The sequence below is a fragment of the Artemia franciscana genome, chromosome 13 (assembly GCF_032884065.1).
Source record: "Artemia franciscana chromosome 13, ASM3288406v1, whole genome shotgun sequence".
Classification (NCBI taxonomy): Eukaryota; Metazoa; Arthropoda; class Branchiopoda; order Anostraca; family Artemiidae; genus Artemia; species Artemia franciscana.
This window is the reverse complement of record NC_088875.1, coordinates 26,561,218-26,585,582: the sequence shown is the minus strand read 5'-3', so window position 1 is coordinate 26,585,582 and position 24,365 is coordinate 26,561,218. Positions and strand designations below refer to the sequence as shown.

At 35.8% G+C, this 24,365-nt stretch overlaps 1 protein-coding gene across 3 annotated transcripts in view; it reads right to left on the bottom strand.

Moving 5' to 3' along the window:
* Positions 1-23,360, bottom strand: part of LOC136034729 (flap endonuclease GEN homolog 1-like) — a 28,994-nt gene extending 5,634 nt beyond the window's left edge. For 2 of the 3 annotated variants that reach the window (XM_065716095.1, XM_065716096.1), the window contains exons 1-2: positions 23,231-23,360; positions 9,829-10,005 (exon numbers count right to left, since the gene is read on the bottom strand). In XM_065716095.1, coding sequence (XP_065572167.1) covers positions 9,829-9,986 — 158 coding nt within the window. In that variant the 5' untranslated portion in view covers positions 9,987-10,005; positions 23,231-23,360. Of the gene's footprint in view, positions 1-9,772; positions 10,006-23,230 lie in introns of all 3 variants that reach the window. The other variant, XM_065716097.1, reaches the window with a different exon arrangement.
* Between the last annotated feature and the right edge of the window lie 1,005 nt (positions 23,361-24,365).

Below are 24,365 nucleotides of genomic sequence, written 5' to 3'. Positions count from 1 at the left end.
CTAGGGCTTGAGATTATTTTTCCCACCAAGTTTCATCCCGATCCCTCCACTCTGGGAGTTTTAAAAGAATTTAGGTCCCCCCCCCCAACTCCCCGCAATGTCATCGGATCCAGTCGAGATTTAAAATAACAGCTCTGAGACACGATATCCTTCCAAACAACAAATTTCATTAAGATCCGATCACTCCTTCGTAAGTTAAAAATACCTCATTTTTTCTAATTTTTCAGAATTAACCCTCTCCCCAGCTCCCCCAAAGCGAGCTGATCCGTTCCGGTTATGTCAATCACGTATCTAAGACTTGTGATTATTTTTCCTACCAAGTATCATCCCAATCCCTCCACTCTAAGCGTTTTCCAAGATTTTAGGTTCCCCCTTCAACTCCCCGCAATGTCACCGGATCCAGTCGAGATTAAAAATAAGAGCTCTGAAATACAATATCCTTCCAAACATCAAATTTCATTAAGATCCGATCACTCATTCGTAAGTTAAAAATACCTAATTTTTTCTAATTTTTCAGAATTAATCGTCCCCCCAACTCCCCCAAAGACAGCAGATCCATTCCGGTTATGTCAATCACGTATCTAGGACTTGTGATTATTTTTCCCACCAAGTGTCATCCCGATCCCTCCACTCTAAGCGTTTTCCAAGATTTTAGTCCCCCCCCCCAACTCCCTCCAATGTCACCGGATCCGGTCGGAATTTAAAACAAGAGCTCTGAGACACGATATCCTTCCAAACATCAAATTTCATTAGGATCTGATCACCCGTTTGCAAGTTAACAATACCTCATTTTTTCTAATTTAACCGTCCCCCCACTCCCCCCCATATGGTCGAATCGGGTAAACGACAGTTTCTAATTTAATCTGATCTAGTTCCTGATACGCCTGACAAATTTCATCGTCCTAGCTTACCTGGAAGTGCCTAGAGTAGCAAAACCGGGACAGACCGACAGAATTTGCTATCGCTACACGTCACTTGGTAGATACCAAGTGCCATAAAAAATTTTTAACGCAGCAAGATGTTTACAAAAAATAGCAAAGGTTAGTGCCATGCGTGTTAAACAGAATCTTGAGAGACGTGAAAAAAAATTAGGGCAACTAATGGGGCGATCTGAGTGCAAGGACAACAGCGCCGTTTTAGTTACCACGCTTAGCCATTACCTTTGGAGACATTCAATAAATATTTAGAATTGATAATAGCAATTATTATTATTGTCTGAACATTATTTTATGTATTGAAATTCAAATTTGTTTTAATAAATTGTTCTCACAAGACTCATATAAAACTAAAAAAGAAAAACATGATTATTATTTAAACCACACAATAATTACAGCATTTTTGTTTATTCCAAACCATAATTTACCTTAAATTAGACCCTCCTGCGCTTAAAGAGGTCCTTAGGGCATCAAAGAACAGTCGCCAATCGTCCCTCATCGCTGTGGCCACGAAGACATCCTCCCACCCCGGCTGAAGTGAGGCACTGAGATTTAAGAAGTGAATTTGGTAGCTTCTCAGTAATAAGTTTTTGGAACGTTCTCTTCTTCTGGTAACACGTGGCTGCCACCGGAGGACAATCTTTGGCAGCCGAGTTTCGAGTATCCGAATCACATACATGAGGCATCTCTACTTTAGGTATTTTATAACTTCAGCAATCACTGGCTGAGTACAGCAAACCGCACTTTGGATGTTGCTGTTGAACAACCTCAGCTTGAGTCGGAGAGAGTAGTGCTGTTGACACCAACTTGAGCCAGTTTCCTGAAAGACTCATTTGCCTGACCAATTCTGAGGCTGACTTCCCTGTAGCAAAAGCTGGTGTTGTGAATGGTGCTTATTAAAAATTTGAAATCCAAGAGCTGCTCAACGATCTGGTTTTCACAGTGTAGATCAGCGTTGGCCATATTTTTTCTTTATTGGCATTAATTCTGAGGGCAAAAGGTTCAGCTGCATCTCTAACTTGGCTGAGAGTATTGCTGAAGCTTTTCTTGCAGGTGTCTAAGTGACTCAAATCATTTGCAAAATCAACATCTCCGAGTCTCATGTTTTCAAATTGGATTTTGGTGAACGTCCAAAAAATACAGCCCATGATGAGGATGAAGAACTGTGGTGATAGCACACAGGACAAAAACTTGCTTCATTCATGTCCTATTGCAAAAGTAACGGGTGCTCCCATAACTTGTCTTCATGCAACATTCAGCATCTTTGCAGAAAGCTCCGGGAATTCAGACGCCCTTATCGGGGATCCCGTAGTATCGGAAAACTTTTCGATCGTATTTGGCGACCTACGGAACCAAAGCTTTCTTGAAGCCTATGAAGATCAAGCGCACATTATTTTAGCCGGAATTCGTGCTGCTCCTCACACAGACAGTATTTAGCGTTGGTTGCATGCTGATAAGGAGGATAGTAGGGTGGTGCTTATTTTTCAAATTTGAAATAATCACCTTCTTACCCCTTAATTTTGTTCAGGTACAAGAAATAATACACCATGCAAAATTTCACCCTTATGTTTGAATATTTAGGGGTAGCTCAATGACATTGATGTTTTGAATGCCAAAATACAATGGTTTCGCATATTCTTTAAAAACGCAATTTATGTTAATCTTCCAATGTAAGCAATAATCAAACAGTTCGTGGTAATAAATATATATAATAAATAGGGGAAAACACCCCCTAAAAGTCATACAATCTTAACGAAAATCACACCATCAGATTCAGCGTATCAGAGAACCTTACTGTAGAAGTTTCAAGCTCCTATCTACAAAAATGTAGAATTTCGCATTTTTTGCCAGAAGACAAATCACGGATGCGTGTTTATTTTTTTTTTTTTTTTTTTTTTCCCCAGGGGTGATCGTATCGACCCAGTGGTCCTAGAATGTCACGAAAGGGCTCATTCTAATGGAAATTAAAAGTTCTAGTGCCCTTTTTAAGTGACTAAAAAAATCGGAGGGCACCTAGGCCCCCTCCCACGCTCATTTTTTCCCCAAAGTCCCCGGATCAAAATTCTGAGATAGCCATTTTATTCACCATAGTCGACAAACCTAATAACTATGTCTTTGGGGACGATTTACTCCCCCGCAGTCCCCGTGGGAGGGGATGCAAGTTACAAACTTTGACCTGTGTTTACATTTAGTAATGGTTACTGGGAAGTGTACGGACGTTTTCAGGGGGATTTTTTTGGTTTGGGAGGGAGAGTGTAGGTGGGAAGGGGGGGGGGGGGGTTCCGTGAGAGGATCTTTCCATGGAAAAACTTCTCATGGGGGAAGAGACTTTCAATGAAGGGAGCGCAGGATTTCTTAGCATTATTTAAAAAAAAAACAATGAAAAAATATATATGAAAAGTTTTTTTCTACTGAAAGTGAGGAGCAGCATTAAAACTTAAAACGAGCAGAAATTATTGCGCATATGAGGGGTTTACGGGTTTACCTAATCGTAATACCTCGCTCTTTACGCTAAAGTATTTTTAGTAATTTCAACTGTTTATTCTACGGCCTTTGTGATTCAAGAGTCATTCTTAAGGAATTGGGACATAATTTAAAGCTTTAGTGTAAAGAGCGAGGTATCGACGAGGGGTGAACTCCCTCATATACGCAATAAAAACATACGAATATAGAAGTTCGTTACGTAAGTTAATTCGTAAATTACGTCTATTTTTTACTAATGAAAATGATAGTAAAAAATTTAAAAGTTCTAGTTGCCTTTTTAAGTAATCAAAAAATTAGAGGGCAACTAGGCTTCCTCCCTCTCTCCTTTTTTCTCAAAATCTTCCGATTAAAACTATGAGAAAGCCATTTAGCCAAAAAAAAAATATTATGCAAATTTCGTTTTAATTATTTATGTACGGAGAGCCAAGATCAAAACATGCATTAATTAAAAAACGTCCAGAAATTAAATTAAAAAAAAAACAAGTTTTTTTAAATGAAAGTAAGGAGCGACATTATAACTTAAAACGAACAGAAATTACTCCGTATATGAAAGGGGTTTTTCCTCCTCAACGCCCCGCTCTTTACGCTAAAAGTTTTTTACTGTTTTAAGAAGTAGAGTTACGAGAAAGAGTCAAACTTTAGCGTAAAGAACGGGGCGTTGAGGAGGAAAAAACCCTTTCATATACGGAGTAATTTCTGTTCGTTTTAAGTTTTAATGTCGCTCCTTACTTTCATTTAAAAAAACTTGTTTTTTTTTATTTAATTATTAGCTCGGTTCAGTCTTACTTATTTAACAGAAGAAATTCAAACTAGTTTAATATTCTTTGCAATTGTATGCATGTTTGTTAAATTACAAAAATTAATTAAAAGTTTTGACACTTTATTAATCTATATACTGTATTTACAAAGCTCTTATCATCAGAATTCTGGTACGTGTCAAATACTTTTCATTTTATAATATTTGAACTGTGTTTAAAAAATCAATTGATATCTTTGATATTAAATTACATATTTTCATGTGCCATTGCCATTGACATGCTGTTTACAAATATGATTGTTCTACTATAGATGTCAAATGACGCAACGGCGTCATCGACCAGGTCTCAGACGCGAGTCTATCTTCTTGGCAGCACTGTGACTGAACTAAATGGAAGTAAAATACCATCCATACATACGCCACTTGATGTATTTCTTCATAACCACCTGAATAAGGGTGAAACAATTAGAAAATCTTCGACTTCAACTATCAAAGAAATAGCTACATTTTGGTATAAAGCCAGGATTCCAACTAGAGATGTGCGGAATTGTCGAACTAAACTAGAGAAGTTATTTGAAGAATGGCGCTTATTGAAAAAGAACAAAGGTAGGCAGTCAGTTAAACAAAAATCAAGAGAAGCTGAGTTTCTCTGTAAGCTGGACGACCTTTTTGACATCGCTCACGAGAACGCCATGAACATAATGAAAATACAAGAAGATAAAGAGTTTTTACTGGCTCAAAGAGAAAAAGGTAGAAAGGGAGCAATGGTTGGTAGGGATGAAAAATTAGCCGGATAGGAGAAACAAGTTGTAAAAAGGCTAGAAAAGACACTAGCGAGACAACAGACCAGCGAAGAAAGAGAAAAGGGGCAAAATGACACCAAAATGATGGAGATGATATTGTAATCTAGCAGTGATGAAGAAGACAAAGACAATAGTGATGATGATACTGTGAGCTGCATGGTAGGACCAACACAAGAAAAAAGACAGAGATGTAAAAAAGTAGTTATAACTCCAAAACTTGCAGCAACATTAAACAGAACCAAAATGTCTGACCGTAAAGCAATGTTCGTCATTAGTGAAACTGCCAAAAGTTTGGGACATAGCATCACTGATCTAGCTCTTAATCGTAACTCAATTTGTTTATTAAGAATGAAACACCGGTACGTACAGTCAGCCGCCTTGAAAGCCGAGTTTCAAGGTAACGCATCACTAGTGGTTCACTTGGATGGCAAGCTCATTGCTGGCTTAACAAGCAAAGAGCAAGTGGATCGACTACCCGTTATATTTTCAGGAAAAGGGATCTCCCAGTTATTGACAGTTGCAAAACTGACCAGTGGTACAAGCGAAGCCCAAGCATCAGCTGTATACTCTGCAATAGAAAACTGGGACATCACAGAAAACATCCGTGCAATGTGTTTTGACACAACCAGCTCCAACACTGGTCGACTGGCTGGAGCGTGTGTCCTATTGGAACAGAAGATTGGCAAGGAGCTTTTGTCCCTTGCATGCAGGCATCACGTCATGGAGCTGCTCATCGGTGCTGTATTCCAAGTTTGTCTTGGATCAAGATCTGCTCCTTCAGTTTCTATATTCACTCGTTTTCAACAGTACTGGAAGTTTGTTGACCAATCTTAGTTTGAAACCGGAATGTCAAGCGATGCCGTACCTACGTCAGTTCAAGATATCAAGGACAGTACCACTGAGTTTGCAAAGGGTTATCTTAGAGAGAGTCAACCAAGGGATGATTATAGAGAATTTTTGGAGCTAGTTATAATCTTTCTGAGCTCGCTTCCTGAGAGGGGAATTCGAGTCATGGCACCTGGGGTTACACACAATGTACAATGGCTGTCAAATGTCATCTACAGTCTGAAAATTTGGATGTTCAGAGGGCAGTTTCATTTGAGTAAGAAAGAAGAAAAGGGGTTGCAAGATATGTGTATCTTCGCAGCATGTGTTTATCTAAGAGCGTGGATGCCAGCTCCGAAACCAGCTACTGCACCATATCATGATTATCAATCTATATATATAAAAATAAGTTGTCTGTGTGTCTGTCGAGTGACGTCATGTTTGTGTGTCGACTGACGTCATGTTTGTCGACTGACGTTATTATAAGGATTGAGCTGTATGCGTCATGTAGTTGTTTGTCGACTGACGTCATGTTTGTCAACTGATGAAATTACAGACCGGGACACCGGGATACAAATGACGACCGGGACACAGGGAATATAAATGACGAACGTGAACCTCAAAGAGAAATTACAGACTGGGACACCGGAACACAAATCACGACCGGGACACAGGGAATATAAATGGCGACCGGGACACAGGGACACAACTACAACGGGGACGCTGGGGGCACAGGGGGGATATATAAATGACGACCGGGACACAGGGATTGTTCGAATAGAAATTACAGACCGGGACACAGGGACACATCATTAGAATAATGAGGTATAGATCTGAATACGGATTGTTTTTCTCATGAACAATTATATGTTGCATGTTCAAGAGTCAGTAAACCTGACAATCTATTTATATGCACAGACAATTGGACAGCGAAGAATGCTGTGTATTTGCAAGTTTTACGTAGTTAAAAACATATATATCTATCTCTAATCACAGGTGGGACACAGGGACACAACTCAATGGCACGTAACTAATATGGCGCGTAACGACTTACGCGCGCGGGGGGGCTTGGGGGGCGCGAAGCGCCCCCACCAACTAGGTGTTGGGGTGGCGCGAAGCGCCACCCCAACAGCTAGTTATTAATATCACTGTTGGACTATTCAGCAATCAATTCAGAAATTTCCAGAGTGACGTCCATGAAGATGGCCAACCATCTCCAGCAACAGTAGGTCTGGCGTTTTTCGATGATTCCATAGATTATGACACAAAGAAACAAATGGTGGAAGCAGTAAAAATTGTTGAAGAAGAACAGCCTGTGAATGAACATACAAAGAAAATATCTGTGGACTTAAAAATATTCAAAGAAAAGAAATTTGAAACATTTTTTTCAGCAAAGTCCATGGCCCTGTTTCACATGATGGATCTTCCGCATAATTTTCTTGACATAGACCCAGACAATTGGGCGGAACAAGAAGACTACATCCATGCAGCAGAGACAGTTTCGTCAATCAGTGTTGTTAATGATCATGCTGAAAGGGGGGTGGCTGTTGCTCAGGAACTAATAGGAAACATTACCAAAGACGAAAATCAGTTACAGTTTCTACTACAAGTGGTCCAAACTCATCAAAAGTTACATCCTCACAGCAAAAAGGAAACACTGTCGACAATCGACTGACTTCTTCATTCTGCATCTGATAATTGTGCAATATGCAATACACTGTACTTAATTTGTGACTACTAACTATACTGACTAACTTAAACTACATTTTCACAGTATTAATCTAGATTTCTTCAGTATTACCCTCATTATTACTGTTATTTTATTAGGCCTATAGTATTGATAAAAACTGTGACAATATTTATATTATTCGCATCACTTTTTTTGATATTACAGCAGATAATTAATTCAATTAGATGTGAAATTAAAGAAAAATAATATCATTATTATGATGCAAAAAAAAGTTGCAGACAATTACTTCTATACTACTGAATAATTTTTATCTGCATTAATTAAATTTTTTTGAGTAAATGGACTTCTACATTAAATATGATCCATTTTAAATAACGGTATCTGTATTGTAATCTTTTAGGCCATTGAGCTACCTTTAAATATTATTTAAAAAGGTTCATACTTACCCAGTAGTGTTTTTACATGGAAAGGAAAAATTTTGGGGGGTAAGACCTAGAAAAACTAAAAAAAAATTTTTTTTCACCATGTAAGCACCACCCTAGAGGATAGTCACAAATAGTTTGTCAGGTATTGATACTAGGCTGATACCTCTCCAGTTTTCACTCTTTGCAGCGTCGCCTTTTTTGAATATTTTTATGAGCGTTTTTGTCGTCAGTCCTGAGAAATTTCTTCCATACTCCAGAGAGTTGCTTACACAGCTTTACATGCAGCTATACAGCATTTAAGAATCTTGGCCGCGACCTTTAATATCTCCCCACCAAAAAGTGGGTTAATATAAATGGCTAATTTTGGAAATGACGTGCAAGATACATATGAAGGATCAACAGGTGGCGGTCTATTTAGCAACTTTTCAAAATGCGTAGCTCTGGCTCTGTTTACATTGTCAGGATCATTAAGAAGTTGTCTGGTCTCGATCCCGTCGGTCCATTTGTCTTTGACCGTTTCCAACTATATCATTGATGATGAAGTATACTAACAGTCTCCCAGCTAGAAACCTCTTCAGCCTGGTCAGCTTTCAGTTCATGGCTACGACGCTCGTCAGCGCAGACGCTTTTTCTTCATATCCTTGTTAAATATAGCACACTCCACTTCGAGGAGTTGGTTTGCATTAAGGGATAGGGTGTTGAGAAGCGCTTTCTTCTTGTCAGTTCACCTATCAGTCAGATCCTACGCTTCGGTGGACATCCACTGTTCCTTTGGCAACTTGCTCAGGCCAGGATTTCATTAAGAGCATCATTGCGGGTTTGTCTGATAGCCGTTAAAGCTGTCTCCAAGTCTTCATCACTAAGTTGACAAAGGACTCCGAACCTATTGGCAAGCTTGAGTGCAAACTTGGACCGGGTTTCTTAGACCACAATTAAACCACATATTATTCATACTACACAATGATTAATATTTTAGAAAACCAGGTGGGTTGCAGGGGAAGTTGTAGCTGACCACTCAATTCTCATTTTGCACAGCTTTATAAAAATACAAGGTACAGAAAATTTATGCGTTAGTAAAACATGAAATCTCATAAGTAAAATTGGAACTGCCGTGAGTCTGGGGAGCTTGTGGTAACAAAAAAAAAATCCCACATAATATACGAATTTCAGATACAAGGTGAGGGGAAAACACCTGGTTCTGCTGGAAGATGAAGAAAAAAATACAATACTAGCTTTATATATTAGGGAGATGGAAAAACCTACATAGGGTAGTAAAAAGTATAGTCAAAACAAATAGAAGTTACCTAAAATGTCAAGGGTCATGATGTTTACGAAAAAGAACGCAGGTTAGCGTCGTGTGTGTAAATTCCAAAATAAAGTTGTAAAACTGAAAAATATGAACGGAGTTTCAGGCATCTTAGATGAGCCAAATGTGTGTGTGTGTGTGTAATTTTAGCAAAAATACATTGATTTGGCTAAACAAAACATTTCAATTTGCCAAGTCGTTTTGGGATTATATTAGGTTATATATCTTTATCTCTGTATTTTCAATATCTTTTTTTCTCTTTTTTTTTGTCTCAGCAAGTGGTTTTTCCTATAATTCTTCACTTCCGTCAGTTTCTTTTTTGATTCATTTAACCTGTTTTTAGCTGCTCACTCTTGCAAGTGAAACTTTTAGAGTGCGTAAGGTTTTTTTCATTGCATTTTTTTTTTTAAAGAATGAATTTCTTTTCTGAAGCTTGTTTTAATTTCACGATATTTTTTAACAAACCCTTGGTAAAGGCCCTTCATTTTGGTTTTAGGCACTGGCCCTAATGGTTGGATGTATGCCTATAAAAATCATAGTATTTTACGGTTGCAGCAGTCGCTGGATCCTAGTAAAGGACGAATACTGGTATGATTGGCTTGCCTTAAGTATGGCTTCAGGACAGCATGTGCCATTCCACACGCTTGACTTTGGACAATCCATCCGCTCAAATCAACAGCAACCACCTGCCCACTTAAGCTACTTAGTGCTACATCCTTTGCAGATGGTGAGAGGATGCTCCACAAACCATGTACACCCATTATAAAAGAACTATCGTACCTGAAAAAAAAGAAGAAGGTACAGACAACACTTCGATAATCTTTCTTTCTATGTTAAGAATTTCTGGGTTAGGATCAAAATATTACACTAAAAGGGCTGATTTATAATCATTAAGCATGGTAGCCTTGCAGAAGCCGTGGGCAATTGAAAAACCCCCCACAGAAAGGATGTCCCCCCTCCCACACAAAAATGTACAAATACTTCCGAAAGACAAATACTGTCTGTAAACAATGGACAAATTTTATAAATTAAAGACCTTCCCCCTGTAGCTGTGGGGTGGATGTCAGATTCAAAGGGATAGATATTGACCTTTCAACTATTATTAACAAAATGACCATCTCAAAATTTTGATCAGACAATTCTGAGACAAAAAGGGGTGGGGGAGGTGCCTAGTTGCACTCCAAACTTTTTGGTCATTTGAAAAGGTTACTAGAACTTTTAATTTCTGTTTGAATAAGCCCTCTGACAATATTCTAGGACCAATGGGTCAATATAATCACGCCTGGAAAAATAAAAATAAACACGCATATGTGATCATTCTTCTGGCAAAAAATACAAAATACCATACATTTGCAGATAGGAGCTTGAAACCTACGCAGTAGGGTTTTCTGATATGCTGAGTCTGATGGTATAATTTTCATTAAGATCTTATTACTTTTAAGGGGTATTTCCCCCTTTATTAAAAAATCATTACAATTTCCTCAGGCTCATAGCCTTTATAATAATAATAATAATAATTTATTTGTTACCCGCTTGTTTTGACAAATTAAGCGGAGTAAAAACATTAAGGAAATAAAAACGAAATAACACAAACAATACAATTAATACAGTCTAATCAAAGGGTGGTAAGGGCCCAAGCGTTGACAGGCCTCAGCACCTAATCTAGCATAGAGTTTTTTATAAACGAAAATAATATCAGTGGCACAAAACTTTCTGATAATCTTCTGATTTCTATAAGAACGCGGCAGATACAATAAATATTTACAATAACGAAAATACATAACTCTTATGCCCTGCAAATCTTGATTATTAAACAACGGGCGCAAACCGGAAAGAAACAATATAGAATGATCGCAATATGTAGAATAAAGTCTGGATAAAGCCTTTCGTGAAAATCTGCCTCGGTTCGGGACAATTTTCGCGTACCCTTTTTTAAGTTTACTTTTAATATCCTTTAGCCCACAGGATCGAAAAGCCGATAAAGATGAACAAATATTAATACCAAGCCACCGAATCGAAGAAACGAGCTTAACTGAAAAATAACCACAATCAAGATCACTACTTTGATGCTTAGCATTAAAAACTAAATATTCACATTTTTCAGTATTAAGTTTGAGGCCGATTTCCTCAAAAGACTTAGAAACAAGCTGGGTCGACTTAATTAGGCTAGATTTAGTGCGGCTGATCAAAAGTAAATCATCTGCATATGCAATGTACGAAAGATTAGTTAGGCCTAAAAAACATGATGGATTAATTCGTGGCAAAACAGAATAAAGACAAGCATTAAAAATATAAGGGGATAAGACTCCTCCTTGCCTAAGACCAGAACGGATGGGGATATTACCAACGTAGGTGTCACCTGACTTGAGTCGAACATATGAATTAGCATACCAAAAACGAAGAGTTGATATAATAGACACATTTGCACCAAGTTGGATTAAAGAATACCAAAGTTGGCTATGACAAATTGAATCAAAAGCTTTTGAAACATCGAGTGCACAAAAATGAACCTCAAAACCATTTTTATGCGCTTCAAGTAATAGCGAAACTATAGCACGATGAGCATGTTGGCATCCTATATACGGCTTAAAGCCAAACTGATTAGACATATAATCTACATTAGACAGGAGATCAGGGAGCAAAACATATTCAAATACTTTACTTAAAGTACAAGCAACCGTAATAGGCCTATACGAAGCGCAACTAGTTGGGTCCTTACCGCGTTTCAAAATTGACGTAATGTTACCAACTAAAAAAGAATCAGGGACTAAAGAAGAGCATAAACACATCTGAAAAAGTAACTGCAAGTGATAAACTAATTCCTCCGAATCGGTGTTGAGGTGAAAAGCACTGATCCCGTCTATATCATAAGATTTCGATTTAAGTCTCTCTACACTTCTTTTGACACGGTCAACACTAACGGGAGGTACATGACCTTGAATGATTTTGTTGGGCAACAGATTAGAACAGAGCTTGGCAAAACGAAAATGAACCGCATATATCACTGTATCGAAAATGTTACTATAATGATTGATCCATGATACATTAGGGATTCGGTCAGCCGTAGGCGATCTATCAAACTTCGCGACATTGATCACTTTTTTCCACTGGCTAGGAGACTTAGGAAATTCAGCACCATTGTACCTAATTTTTCGAAGATAGCGTTTAAAATCAAGCTTTGTTCTTTGTTTAATATCGAAAACATTACCCCTCAAGGGGCGGCCGCAAGCTATCCAAATTTTTAGCCACAACTTAGCCCGATTTTTTATTGTTTTGAGCTCTGGGTCATTCTTCCAAATTGAACTTCTTGTTTTTGCTCTAAAGTGACATAGGGGAACAGCTACTTGTTCAGACCTCTTTAAGCACGATACAATGTGGCTATAATAAATATTAAGCTGAATTCTGGCTTGTGGGGACCCAACGCTTGTACACAACAGATTAAAAGGGACTTTAATCGTTGATAGAAGGCTAACAAGCGTAGAAAAATAAAGAGGCCAGTCAGCTTTGTTCCATTCTCTTTTAGAAATCCATTTTCTAGAATTGGGACGAAGGTTCTTCTCCGCAGTAGCATTAAGGGTAACAGTGAGGGATAGGGGGAGATGGTCGTAATCACGCTCATCCTGATCAACATGGACTTCGCCACAGATGAGACCAGAAGAAACGATACAATGGTCAATGTCTGAAAGTGAGCCACTATTATGGATATAGGAATGGGAGGCATCTTTCTTCAAAATTTTGTAACTATTCGGTAAGGAATCTAACAGAAGCTCAGTCCGCACTGATGAAGAGTGAATGTTACAGTTCAGATCACCGATTAATAACCAATCCAGTCCACTACTCTCAATGCCATTCAAAAGACTTTTTATTAATGCGCAAAATTTTGTAAATTTAGTTAAACTTCGGAGGGATTTCTGGTCGCAGGGGAGATAAACATTAATGAGGACAAGGTTGGCAAGACGAATAGCAATATAACAATCACTCTCGTGATAGCATAAAGGGGGTGGTGAAAACAGCGTCTTTTTTATTAAACATGCTAGGCCACCTGATGGTCTGCCAGAGGTTTTGCGTGCACTTTTAGAAAAAACTGAGTGTTCGTTACTTCTCTGTAGGGAGTTTAAGCTCACTAAAGGTAGGAGATGCTCATGGAGGAATAAAACATCAAAATTTTCTAATTTCTGATCTAAAGAAACGTCTTTATCCTTAGTACCGTTAATATTGAACGAACATATAGTGAAATTAGTCTTAGCACTCATTTTCTAGTATAGGACGATCGTTTCGACAGAAGTTCACGAAGAATTCGGCATTTCATTGAAAATGATACATGATGGCCTTGACAGTTCGCACATTTTGGTGTAGCCTGGCACGGAGAATCAGGCGAGGATTCATGTTGCCCTGCGCAACGGGAGCAGCATTTTTCTTTATCACAATTTGATTTTAAGTGATTTGGTGATTGGCAATTATAACAGCATTTGGGTGGGCGTTGGTATTCGTAAACTCGATATATCTCATACCCAATCTTTATACCAAGTCGAAGTGCATTAGCCAGCGCAACAGCGTTTTCAAAAAACACTCTAACAGCCAAAGAATTGCCTATTCGCTTCGCATGAGTAATATTATTGCAATCAATTAACATTTCCTCATCAAAATTGGTCGGTATACCTTTAATGATTCCAATATATTTCGTTTCTTTTACTTTGACGTCACAATCTCTCATTACATTTGGAACGGCATTGCAAAAGTTCCTTGCAGCAATCTTGTCAATTCGTACCACTAGCTTATCGCCAGAGGGCTTAATGCTGTGAATACATTCATGACCTGGAATAGAGTCTATTATTTCGCGACGCTTGGCAGGATTATCTAATTCTGATGGGACTTTAGAAATAACAACGGTCGTCAGATCGGGATTCAATGACTGAGCGCCAGGGCTGCTAAGAGGGGGGAATTTAAGATCATACGACGAAATCTTCTCACGGATTTGCTTAAGTTCCGAATCAATGCTTACAAGCTTTGAGGCGAAGCTAGAATAAGCCACAGCAGGAATAACAGGAACCTCGGTAGGTAAAATAATCACGTATGTAGGCAAAGACAAATTTTCGCTGTCGCATTTCTGGAAGATTTCCATCATGTCCTTAATGTGACGGTAATTAGCTTGATCGCCTTGGCGTCTTTGCACACGTTCACCCTCGTAAACATGAGACCAAAGTCCTATTTTAGCCGCCATAATAGACTTCTCATCGAAAAACCCAACAGCATGGTTAGCAATAACTTCATCACTTACTCCTTCTTTAAGATTTGATTGCACGAAATTCAACACCGACGAATGTACATATTCCGTCATAATGGTATAACCAACAAATATGGACAATTAGCCAAAGTCCAAAATCAAATCAAATTATTACTCACCATGCTGTCAAACAGCTAACATCCGATAAAATTAGTTTCAAAATAATCCTTTTCAAAGTAACTGAATTCGTTATTTTCGTCACACTAAAGTAGACCGGTTTTACTCACAGTTCATAAATATCCAATTCAAACCAAATCCTTTTACTTTGAACTCCGAATAAATATAATCCAGTTATTTGAGATGTTCTCACTCTGAAAGCTAGGTTACACTCTGAAAGCTAGGTTATTGGGTAACACTGCACTTAATACGTCAATTCTTTTGATATATTTATTGGTAGCAAAATTCTGTTTTTCAGAGTTTTGGTTACTATTGAGCCGGGTCACTTCTTACTTACAGTTCGTTACCACAAACTGTTTGATAAGACCACCATTAATGCTCCAAGATGGAAAGCAAACATCCATTTATTTACTTAACTTTCCGTATATCGTTTTAAGCATTGCCAGGGAGTTTTATACTGTAACAGGTGTGACCAGACACTGTATGTAATGCAAAACATGTTCCAAACACATGGATCATCCCTGGTGGAAGAATGCTCTGTGGAACCACAGCGAGATCACACTTCAGCATACTTAAAATCGGCAGCTACATGTCCTTGCTGTTGGCATCTGAAACATCACCTGGGTGTGAATATAAATTCCTGGACAGCTAACCTCTTATATTCAACCTTCACAGAATTTTTCATAAACAAATACAGATCACTCTGCTGTTCAAAGTAAATCTTGTAGACAAGTGACTTCCCACACTGAAAAGCTTTGACGTGTTTTGGAACAGCATAAAGATGATATTACCAAAGCTCTAAGTTCTAATATTGCTACTGTTTCTTTTGAATCTACTTTAAGCAGCCATGTATTTAAAAATTCTAAACCACAAAATACTTTTGAAGAATTTGCCTTTAATAGTAATGACCTACACATAAAGTAGGTAGTTCAAGAGGCAATTGAAATCAGACTTAAGATTAATAATAATATTTCCCTAAATAGGGACTTGGAAGAATATTCACTAAATACTCTATACACAAATTGAATTAAAAATGATCTTACAAAATAGTTTTAAAAACCAGTAGATATCAACACCAAATCAGTCACAAATAAACCTTTGAGGTTAGGTGCCAAAAAGCAAGATTAGCACTAAAAACATGTTTTTAATTATTATTCTTTCGTTTCAATGAATTGCCTTGTTTCAACTCAATGTATTTATCAGTCCTGGTTGAACTCACTGAAATAAGGATGCTGGGACTGTTTAAAAAAAAAAATTCATTTTAGTTTTATTGGTCATATGTTGTTGTGAGTTTTTCTTCTTTCATATATTAATTTTTTGCTGAGGATAGCTCTTGGACATAGGGCCAAAATATTCAGTCAAATTTAGTTTTCCACTGTCTTACAAAAAGGATTCCCTATTGTTCTTCTTGTTTTTGATGTTGTTGATTTTACTTCTTGCAATGATAAATAGCCTTGGCAATGATTTCTTGAATCTAGTGAAATGTTAATGATCTAATTTTCTTAGCAATATGTTTCAAAAGTTTAAAAAGTAGCCTGCTGGATATCCTGGTACGGATTCTAGATGAAGTTGTGACAAATAATATGACAGTCAATCCTTTAGAGTGGGACAATTTTAATAATTAATTCCCTTGAAACAGTCGCTTCTTTGACCTGAAATCCTAATTCTCCCTTACATGTCAGTCAGTTGTATTAAATTATCAGCTTCTACTTTGAAACTAGAAGCAAAAGGAAACTGGTCTGAAACTTGAAATTTTGAAAATACCTCAGCACAAAATATATCAAGATTCTATGACACAACGTGGTAAAGGTTACATGTGCTAGTGGAAGAATGAACAAAAGTAAACCTGGCAGATTTCAGTTGAACTTCAAAATCATCACCAAATATTCCATATAGTAAAGAAGCACATATAGAAACCAAAGACAAATTGCAATTAAATTACAATTTAAATCATGTACAATCACAAAACGGGATTTTAAGTTTAAGGAAATCACAAAGCCACAAGCTAAGTTTACTAACTGCCAACACAAATTCTATATCTACATCTTCATCTTTTTAATCTGTGGGTAAATACACATTTATTACTATGCACTCGACTATCTGCAGAGCTAAAAATCTATCATTAGAAGACAAAACACTCGAACTGATTCGATGCTATTTAAGTCTCACCAGAAGCCATGCCATCAGAAGTACTACACTTAGCTGGAACTAAAATAGTTTTAGAGTAGGCACTAATGTCCAGTAAACCAAGGCTGTGGTTATTTGGGAAATACTCTTGTAAACATAAAATATTAAACTCTGAGGCATAGGCCTATTCTTAAGAACAGTTCTTATGTTAATTAAATAAAAAAAAAAGTTTTTTGAACTGAAAACAAGGAGCAACATTAAAACTTAAAATGAACAGAAATTACCACGTGTATGAAGGAGATTGTCCCCTATTCAACACCTTGCTCTTTATGCTAATCTTTTTTAGTGCTTTTAAAAAAGCTTCTTGCTGTTCTAATCAAATAACCCTTGTGTTTGAGAAGTCATTCTTAGAGAACTGGGACAAAATTCATACTTTAGCATAAGAAGCGAGGTGTTAAGGAGGAGAAAATTCCCTTCACATACGTAACAATTTCTGTTCGTTTTATGTGATCTTTCTTCTGGCAAAAAATACAAAATACCATACATTTGCAGATAGGAGCTGGAAACCTTTGCAGTAGGGTTTTCTGATTAGCTGAGTCTGATGGTAAAAGCTTTGACCTATTTTGGAACAGCATAAAGATGATATTACCAAAGCTCTAAGTTCTAATATTGCTTCTTTTTCTTTTGAATCTGCTTTAAGCAGCCTCCCTTGAAACTGTCCCTTGTTTCAACTGAAATCCTAATCCTCCTTGAAATGTCAGTCAGTTGTATTAAATTATCAGATATTCCTATCTCAAGCACTTTAAGATTGAATTATCATAATAATGGTATTTTAAAACAAACACCTCTTTTCCCCTCTTTAAACTGCAAAGGCATTTAAATGTTCTAAATCATTTTGTTTGAGAATTTCCCTTTTATTTGAACACCCAATCCTTGGGTATGCGCATCCTGTTTTGCATGAATTGTTGGACAGAATAAAGGCAGTCTAAAAGAGATACCTAAGCATTGTCTTCAATGAGGATAAAGTCCCTTATATCTATGCTTATTGGAGAACCAATCTAGTCATCCTTAAGGAAAGAGAACAAAATTCCCTTGCAGCTTGACAACACCCCATTCTATAATACCAAACAAATTCTCTTTTCTTGTTTCATTCATTTCAACATACTTAGCTTTAAATAGTTTGCACAAAAATGTCTACCATCATTTAAAAAAGAATGACAGATGACATGAAGAAAAACAAAATAAAAGAATCTGACAATTTACTAGAATAGGGGCTTTTCACTATCTTGAAAAGTATAAGAGTTAGGCGAATGAAAGTTTTGTAGCATCTATACAGAGCGTGTTTGATGCCCTGAGAATTGGTTCTCAAATTTCTACTCTTTTCCCATTTCTAAGCTTAGCAAGTTTCAAAGCAGGGGCGGATCCAGGATTTTCTTTAAGGGGGGGATGCATAATAGGTTGTTTGGATGAACTTGTGAATAAAGAAATACCCGCAATTTAAAGGGAACCTTGACAATTATGCATCGTAGGTAGGTAGTGGAAATGGTAGGAAATTTAATCTAAATCTGGTAGGGTTAAGGTTCTAATAAATCTGTTAAATTTAAAATGGTATAAAAATATTGATACAAAAAATAGTAAATTATAAAACCATCCTGCCATAAAAATACTGTTCACCATCTATAAGAATATTTATATTTAATATTTTCTGCTTAGTTTTTTGCCTTTACACTTCTGACCACTAAAACAAGTGAGTTAAGCTTTTTTATTGTCAAAAAATAAAATTGGTCTAGACCCATCTTTTGTGGTCATGCACTCTTTGTGACAATTAGTATTGATCAAAGCACTTAACATGTCGCCTAACTTTGTGGCATTGCTTAGTAGCTATGAAAGTGATGAAGATTAGAAAAAGATTGATAAAGATACAACTTGTATGTTTGTAAAAGATATATTAAACACTAAATACTAGTTTTTTAGGAATGTAACAAGAAACACAGAATGAAGAGATAGAAGACATTTAAAAAGAGGGTTTTAAGTATATGCAATAAAGCATTAACTAATCACTGTTTCTTTTTAAAAATAGTATTTTAATAAACAGTGTCAACTTTGATAAAATCTCAAAAATTTACAAATCAAAATTTTACTTTTTATAACAATGTAGCATATTCTTCCACGTTTTGAAGTTCAATATATTTCGCTTAAATCACAGAATTCACACTTTCACAAGAAAAGTTCATTTCTCTATTTCCAATCCCGCCGTATCTATTTACTACATGGTTGATGTCTACCTCAATATTTTGGTAAATGTTTATAATGGCTAGTCCTGTCAGTCTAGAGTCTTGTAAGTGTAAAGCTCTTAGTTAGTATCTCCTCTTGTATTCATCCTAAAATACTCAAATAAAGACCAAAATTGTCAGAAAAATATGAACTCTTATAAAGATGGATGCAGGTACTGGCTACAAACTAAGTATATGAGTAGAAATACTCCTTAAAAAACAAAAAAATTATGTGTTTATTATTTTTGTATTTGATAGGTATAGATTGGTGATTTAAATTCTCAGGGTTTCAAGCTGTGGTAGATTTTTAATTATTTTTTTTTATCTTGAGATTTTCTGATATTCAATTCAAACTTTTAAATCTTGATACATCTGTCGAGCACAAAAATCGAAACTTAAAATTTGACTCAGATTTAGCATTAAGTAAGAGAATTGTCCTGTGAAAATCTTGATTTATAAACAACTAATCATGGAAATATGATTGGATGGCATGTATCAACATAAGCATAAAAATCCTCAGCAGTATATATAGCAGTTTGGACAATTTAATGGCCAAAATTTGCAACGTCTATACAAAAACATAACTATATTTTGTTACTAGTTGAATTCCGTTTCTGTGGTTAACTCAAGTTGTGTGAATTTCTACTTTTTATCAACATTTTATCAGTAAATGTTTGAAAAAAAATTGATGCCATTCCACTGATTCAAACTGAGAATTCATCTATACCAGCTACATAAAAAAGAATAGACAAATAATTATTTGTCTTCTTTTAAAAACAATTTTTCGAAAATTTATTTTTCTTAAATGATTACTCCAACCTTGGAAGAAGTATTTTGACTTGTATACTTAGTTTTAAGTATATACTTATATGAACTTTTATTAAAGTTCTAAAGAGTTTAGTCTTTATTTTAATGTTTTAGGATGAACAGAGGAGATGATATGTCATATAATGCTAGGCTTTAATTAGATGAAAATAGGCAGTAAAGTGGCCACCATTTCATCCACAAAATCCAACACTTACATTAATAATTTTTGCACTTCTCATACATTTACTTTCTATTATACAAATACCCTAAAAAACAACATATTTATTTGCCTATGTACCATAGCAAGACTTGAAATCAAAAGTTTTGACAGTAAAACAAGTAAATATTTTGCTTTTCAGCCCTGATTGGAGCACTCAATCCCAGATATCCTTTTGACAGCCTAAAGAAGTTAGGATTAAATTTCCCCTCCTTGTTATTATAAAATGAAGATTTTTGCCTCCCAGTTGGCTTTTGCAGTAATATGGACAGATTCCCTTCATAGATCTAAATTTAATTAAATACATTTTGGCAGTATACAACATTAGTAAAATCTAACAGAGACCACACAAAGTGACTAAAACTTTGTTTGCAAAAAGAAACAGTCTTAATAATCAAAAACTTATTAAAAACTCAACTATTAAAAACCAATTACAAAAAAAATAACTTTTGTCACAACTCTAATCAGAGAAAGCAGTCCCAACCAAAAATTCACCAACACGTCAGGGGGTGCGCACCCCTTGATCCACCACTGTTTCAAAGGAAACATATCTTAAGTTTTTCTTAGCTAGACTATTAACTAATTTGAAAAAAAAAAAACTTCCTCACTCATTTTTGTTTGAATCTACTTTTCTTCAACTTCAAGTCATGGAAAGACAATTATGATGGTTTGAGTAGGATTTGAAGCCAAATTGGGATTTTTTTTCATGTTTAAGATATTTTGAAAATTCTTTAAAACCTTACAAATCCAAACCAAACAAAGCTATGAATCTTGACCTATGACCCAATGATACTTTCCTTGGGTCATAATTGTGTTGTCGATCCTTTTGTAAAATATTTGCTTTTACAACAAAAAGGTTCATCACAATTGGAAGGTCTAATAAATATGCCTCTGGGGACAAAATGACATATAAAGCTGCTAGAGAAAGGGAAATAAGTTTTGTGATCTGTCCACTGTTTACAGATAGAATTTGTTATTAGGGAAAATACGGATATTTCTTGCAGGGATGTTATCTGGAGGGGGTGCTATGTTCATTATTGGTTGTCAACACATTGACCGCCAATAGCTGGTACTGGTACATCGATTATTGGTCATAAGTTAAAACTGCTTTGGTAAACAATCAGAAATTATAAAAAAACTAGTTTTTCAATTGAAAGCAAGGAACAGATTTGAAACCTACTTCATAGATTATTCTTTATAGAAACATTCTTAGCTCCTTAGTATTTACTCTAAAATTTGACTTTTTGTCAAAACTCACAAGGGCTATTAAATTTGAAAAAGAAGGTTTTTCAAAGCACTAAAAAAAATTCATTAATGAGCAAGGTGTTGAGGAGGGGGCATTTTCTGTATATACAGAGTAATTTCAAGTTGTTCTAAGTTTTAAACTTGCTCCTTACATTTAGTTTTAAAAATATTTTTTATTTGTTTAAGTACATTTCATGAAACAGTATAGTTTAAACATAGTACTTCTGCTAATGCAGAAAAATAGTCAATGTTTCATCTGTGTTTGGTTTTTATGGGTAGCAAAGCATGGAGACAAATATTTTTCTATAGGTAATGAAAAAAGTATTTGCAAATAAAATTATGAAACAGTAGCCTAATTACAAAGAATAAGATCTGAACCCCTAGTATTCAGTTCTTTTGAGCAATGCTGAAGCACTAGACACACATTTTTGAACAATATCAATAGTTTTGAACTTGGTTATCAAACACCAAAATGTTTAATGCCATCAGACTCATAGATTACAACAAGTAAAGCATTTTCAAAGTAATCTGGTCAAAGTGAAACATTAAGACTAAGCTTAAGAAAAACAAATAAAATTTCTAGTGCAGGATATTATTGAGAAAAAATGAAAGTGCTGAATGTCATTTAGTATGATAATATAGATATTGTAATCTAATTTTGAGCACTGAAAACCAATATTTTTGACACTTGTACACTTCATAACTATAGAAAGTTAAAGCTTTTCCAAAGTGAACAACTAGATAAAACAATCCCTCCTAGTACAAAAAAAGTTAACTATGTGTGTAGCAGCCACACCAAAGAAGTGAGGTCAATCCCAATGAACTATACCAAAACATCATGAAAATATAACACTTTAGTAACAATATTATGGAAATTATGGAATATGGAAAATATATAATTATGGAAAGCATACCACCCAGAATGTGTTATATTAAATACCTAACCTAGCCAACTCTGTGTATTAAATGTTGAATGAAAATATATCTGTATGATAGTTGATCTCACTGAGACTAAGCTATCTATCTCTAAATGCAGACAGAAAAACCGTATTGCTTAGGTCAAGAGCTTCAGTGTGGTTGCTACAACACACAAGTACCAAAACATAAATAAAGGATAATAAAACACAAAAAAGTGTACATGAAGGGTGAAAACACAGAATTAAATTTTTCTGATAATAATGGCTTCAGATGTCATTTCATGGGTACTCATGCAATGTAAGCAAAAGTTGTGGTGTATTTTGATTGAGATCCCCCCTTCCTAAGTTGTTGTTTTCCTTTTTTTCTATAATGGTGTAAACATTCTTATGTATTAATAACTTGGGATGTTGAACTTCAAATTAAAAAACAATATATAGGCCTATAGGCTAGGCTATTTTGAATCACCATAAAAAGCATGTTTTTTCATTTAATGTGATTATTATTTAGGCTCTTCTGGTTTTGTTATTGATGAGGATTGCTAATTACTTATCACTCATTACTATGAAGAATTTTATTTCTTTTTTTTCCTTCAGCCAAATCTCATTGGCAAGCATCCAACCATGGGGCAGTACAAATTTTTGATGGTTTTCTCCACTTCTGCTCTCTTTCCTTTGGTTTTCTTGTGATTGCTTTATAGCCCAAAATTCCCAGGGGGTAGGCTCCCCCTCCTACCAGTGCCCATGAGGGGAGGGAGGTGTAAAGTAAAGTGATGTTCTTTTAGGATTGATACAAGTATCAGTTATTTTTAAAGTAATTTTCAGGATTTCATGGCCTAGGGTTTCCTCCTGAACAACTGAACCCATAAACTCATATCCTGTATTTAAAATATTTCCTTTATAAGTGATCAACCACAGCCCAAAATTCAACTGCACACTATTCACATGGATAATCTTGGTATAGGCCTAGCGTTACTTCTATTTTTATAATTTAACTACAATCAATTTAACGAGAATTTACCATAGCCATTGGAGTACACATGATGATGATGGCAAAGAAAATAACCATCGAAGTTCCTTTCAAAAATTTAAATTCGTTGCTTTTCGTTTTAGACAGACAATGCCGTTGTCTTACCTTTTTGGAACATTATGAAACTGCCAAATGAGCCTAACTACAAATTGCTTCTGAGCCGTTAAATAAATCTAAAACTCAATAATGAAGATAATGGTTGGTTATTTGTCCTCTCTTGTCTAATGACCTCAGGAGGCCTTAGGTCTATTTTTAGGTTGTTGCTCGTCCCTGTATTCCAAGAATTGGGTCGTTGGCTCACTAGATTGAATTGCAAACTTGATTTTTTCCCCTATCGTCATTATGTCTTTTTCAGGCGACGTCAGTCGAACGCCATTTTATTGAAAACAGCTTTTGATTGCCGAATTGGACTTACACTGAAAAAGTTACGTCTCATGCCCCTATTGTGCTTTAAAAAGCCTTAGTGAACATGGCTTTCACTGTACCCGAATTTTCAGGGATTTTCCCCAAAATCTATGTCTCCCCCCAAAAATAAATTGGTTCCCAAAATTCCCCCGAAAATCACCCAATCACGGTGTTACCCTTGGTGACTACCCCTAGCAAATATTATTTTACACACAATAATTTTTCGGTACTCTCTTGTTCGTTAATTTTCGTTTCTTGTTTTACATTACATAAAAACCAGACCAATTCAATTTAAACATAGAAAGTTCTTCATATGTTCACAAAAGTATCATTTCCTGAATTTCGAATACAGTATTCCAAATGCTATAAGATTCTTACATTTACATTATTTGTGGTCAAGACAGTCTTGAAAAGATTAGCCAAGAATTATACTTGAAGTTGTTTAACGGAACAATCAGTTCGATTTTGGGGTTTAAAATTGAACTTCTGAAGAAGTAGAATTGCTTTGAAAGCCGAATCGTAAGTTTAAATTTGTTTTCTTTTGCTATTTTTGGTTTTGGACTTACTGTGTAAATTTTTAATACCTAATGATTGAAAGTTTGATAAATTGAAGGAATTGATCTTTCTGCCGGGAATTCTTACTGTTTAAATTTTTGGTTCATTTGGTGTGCAAAAATTAAGTTCTTTTCTTTTATTCTTTGAATTGTATTAGTCATACCCC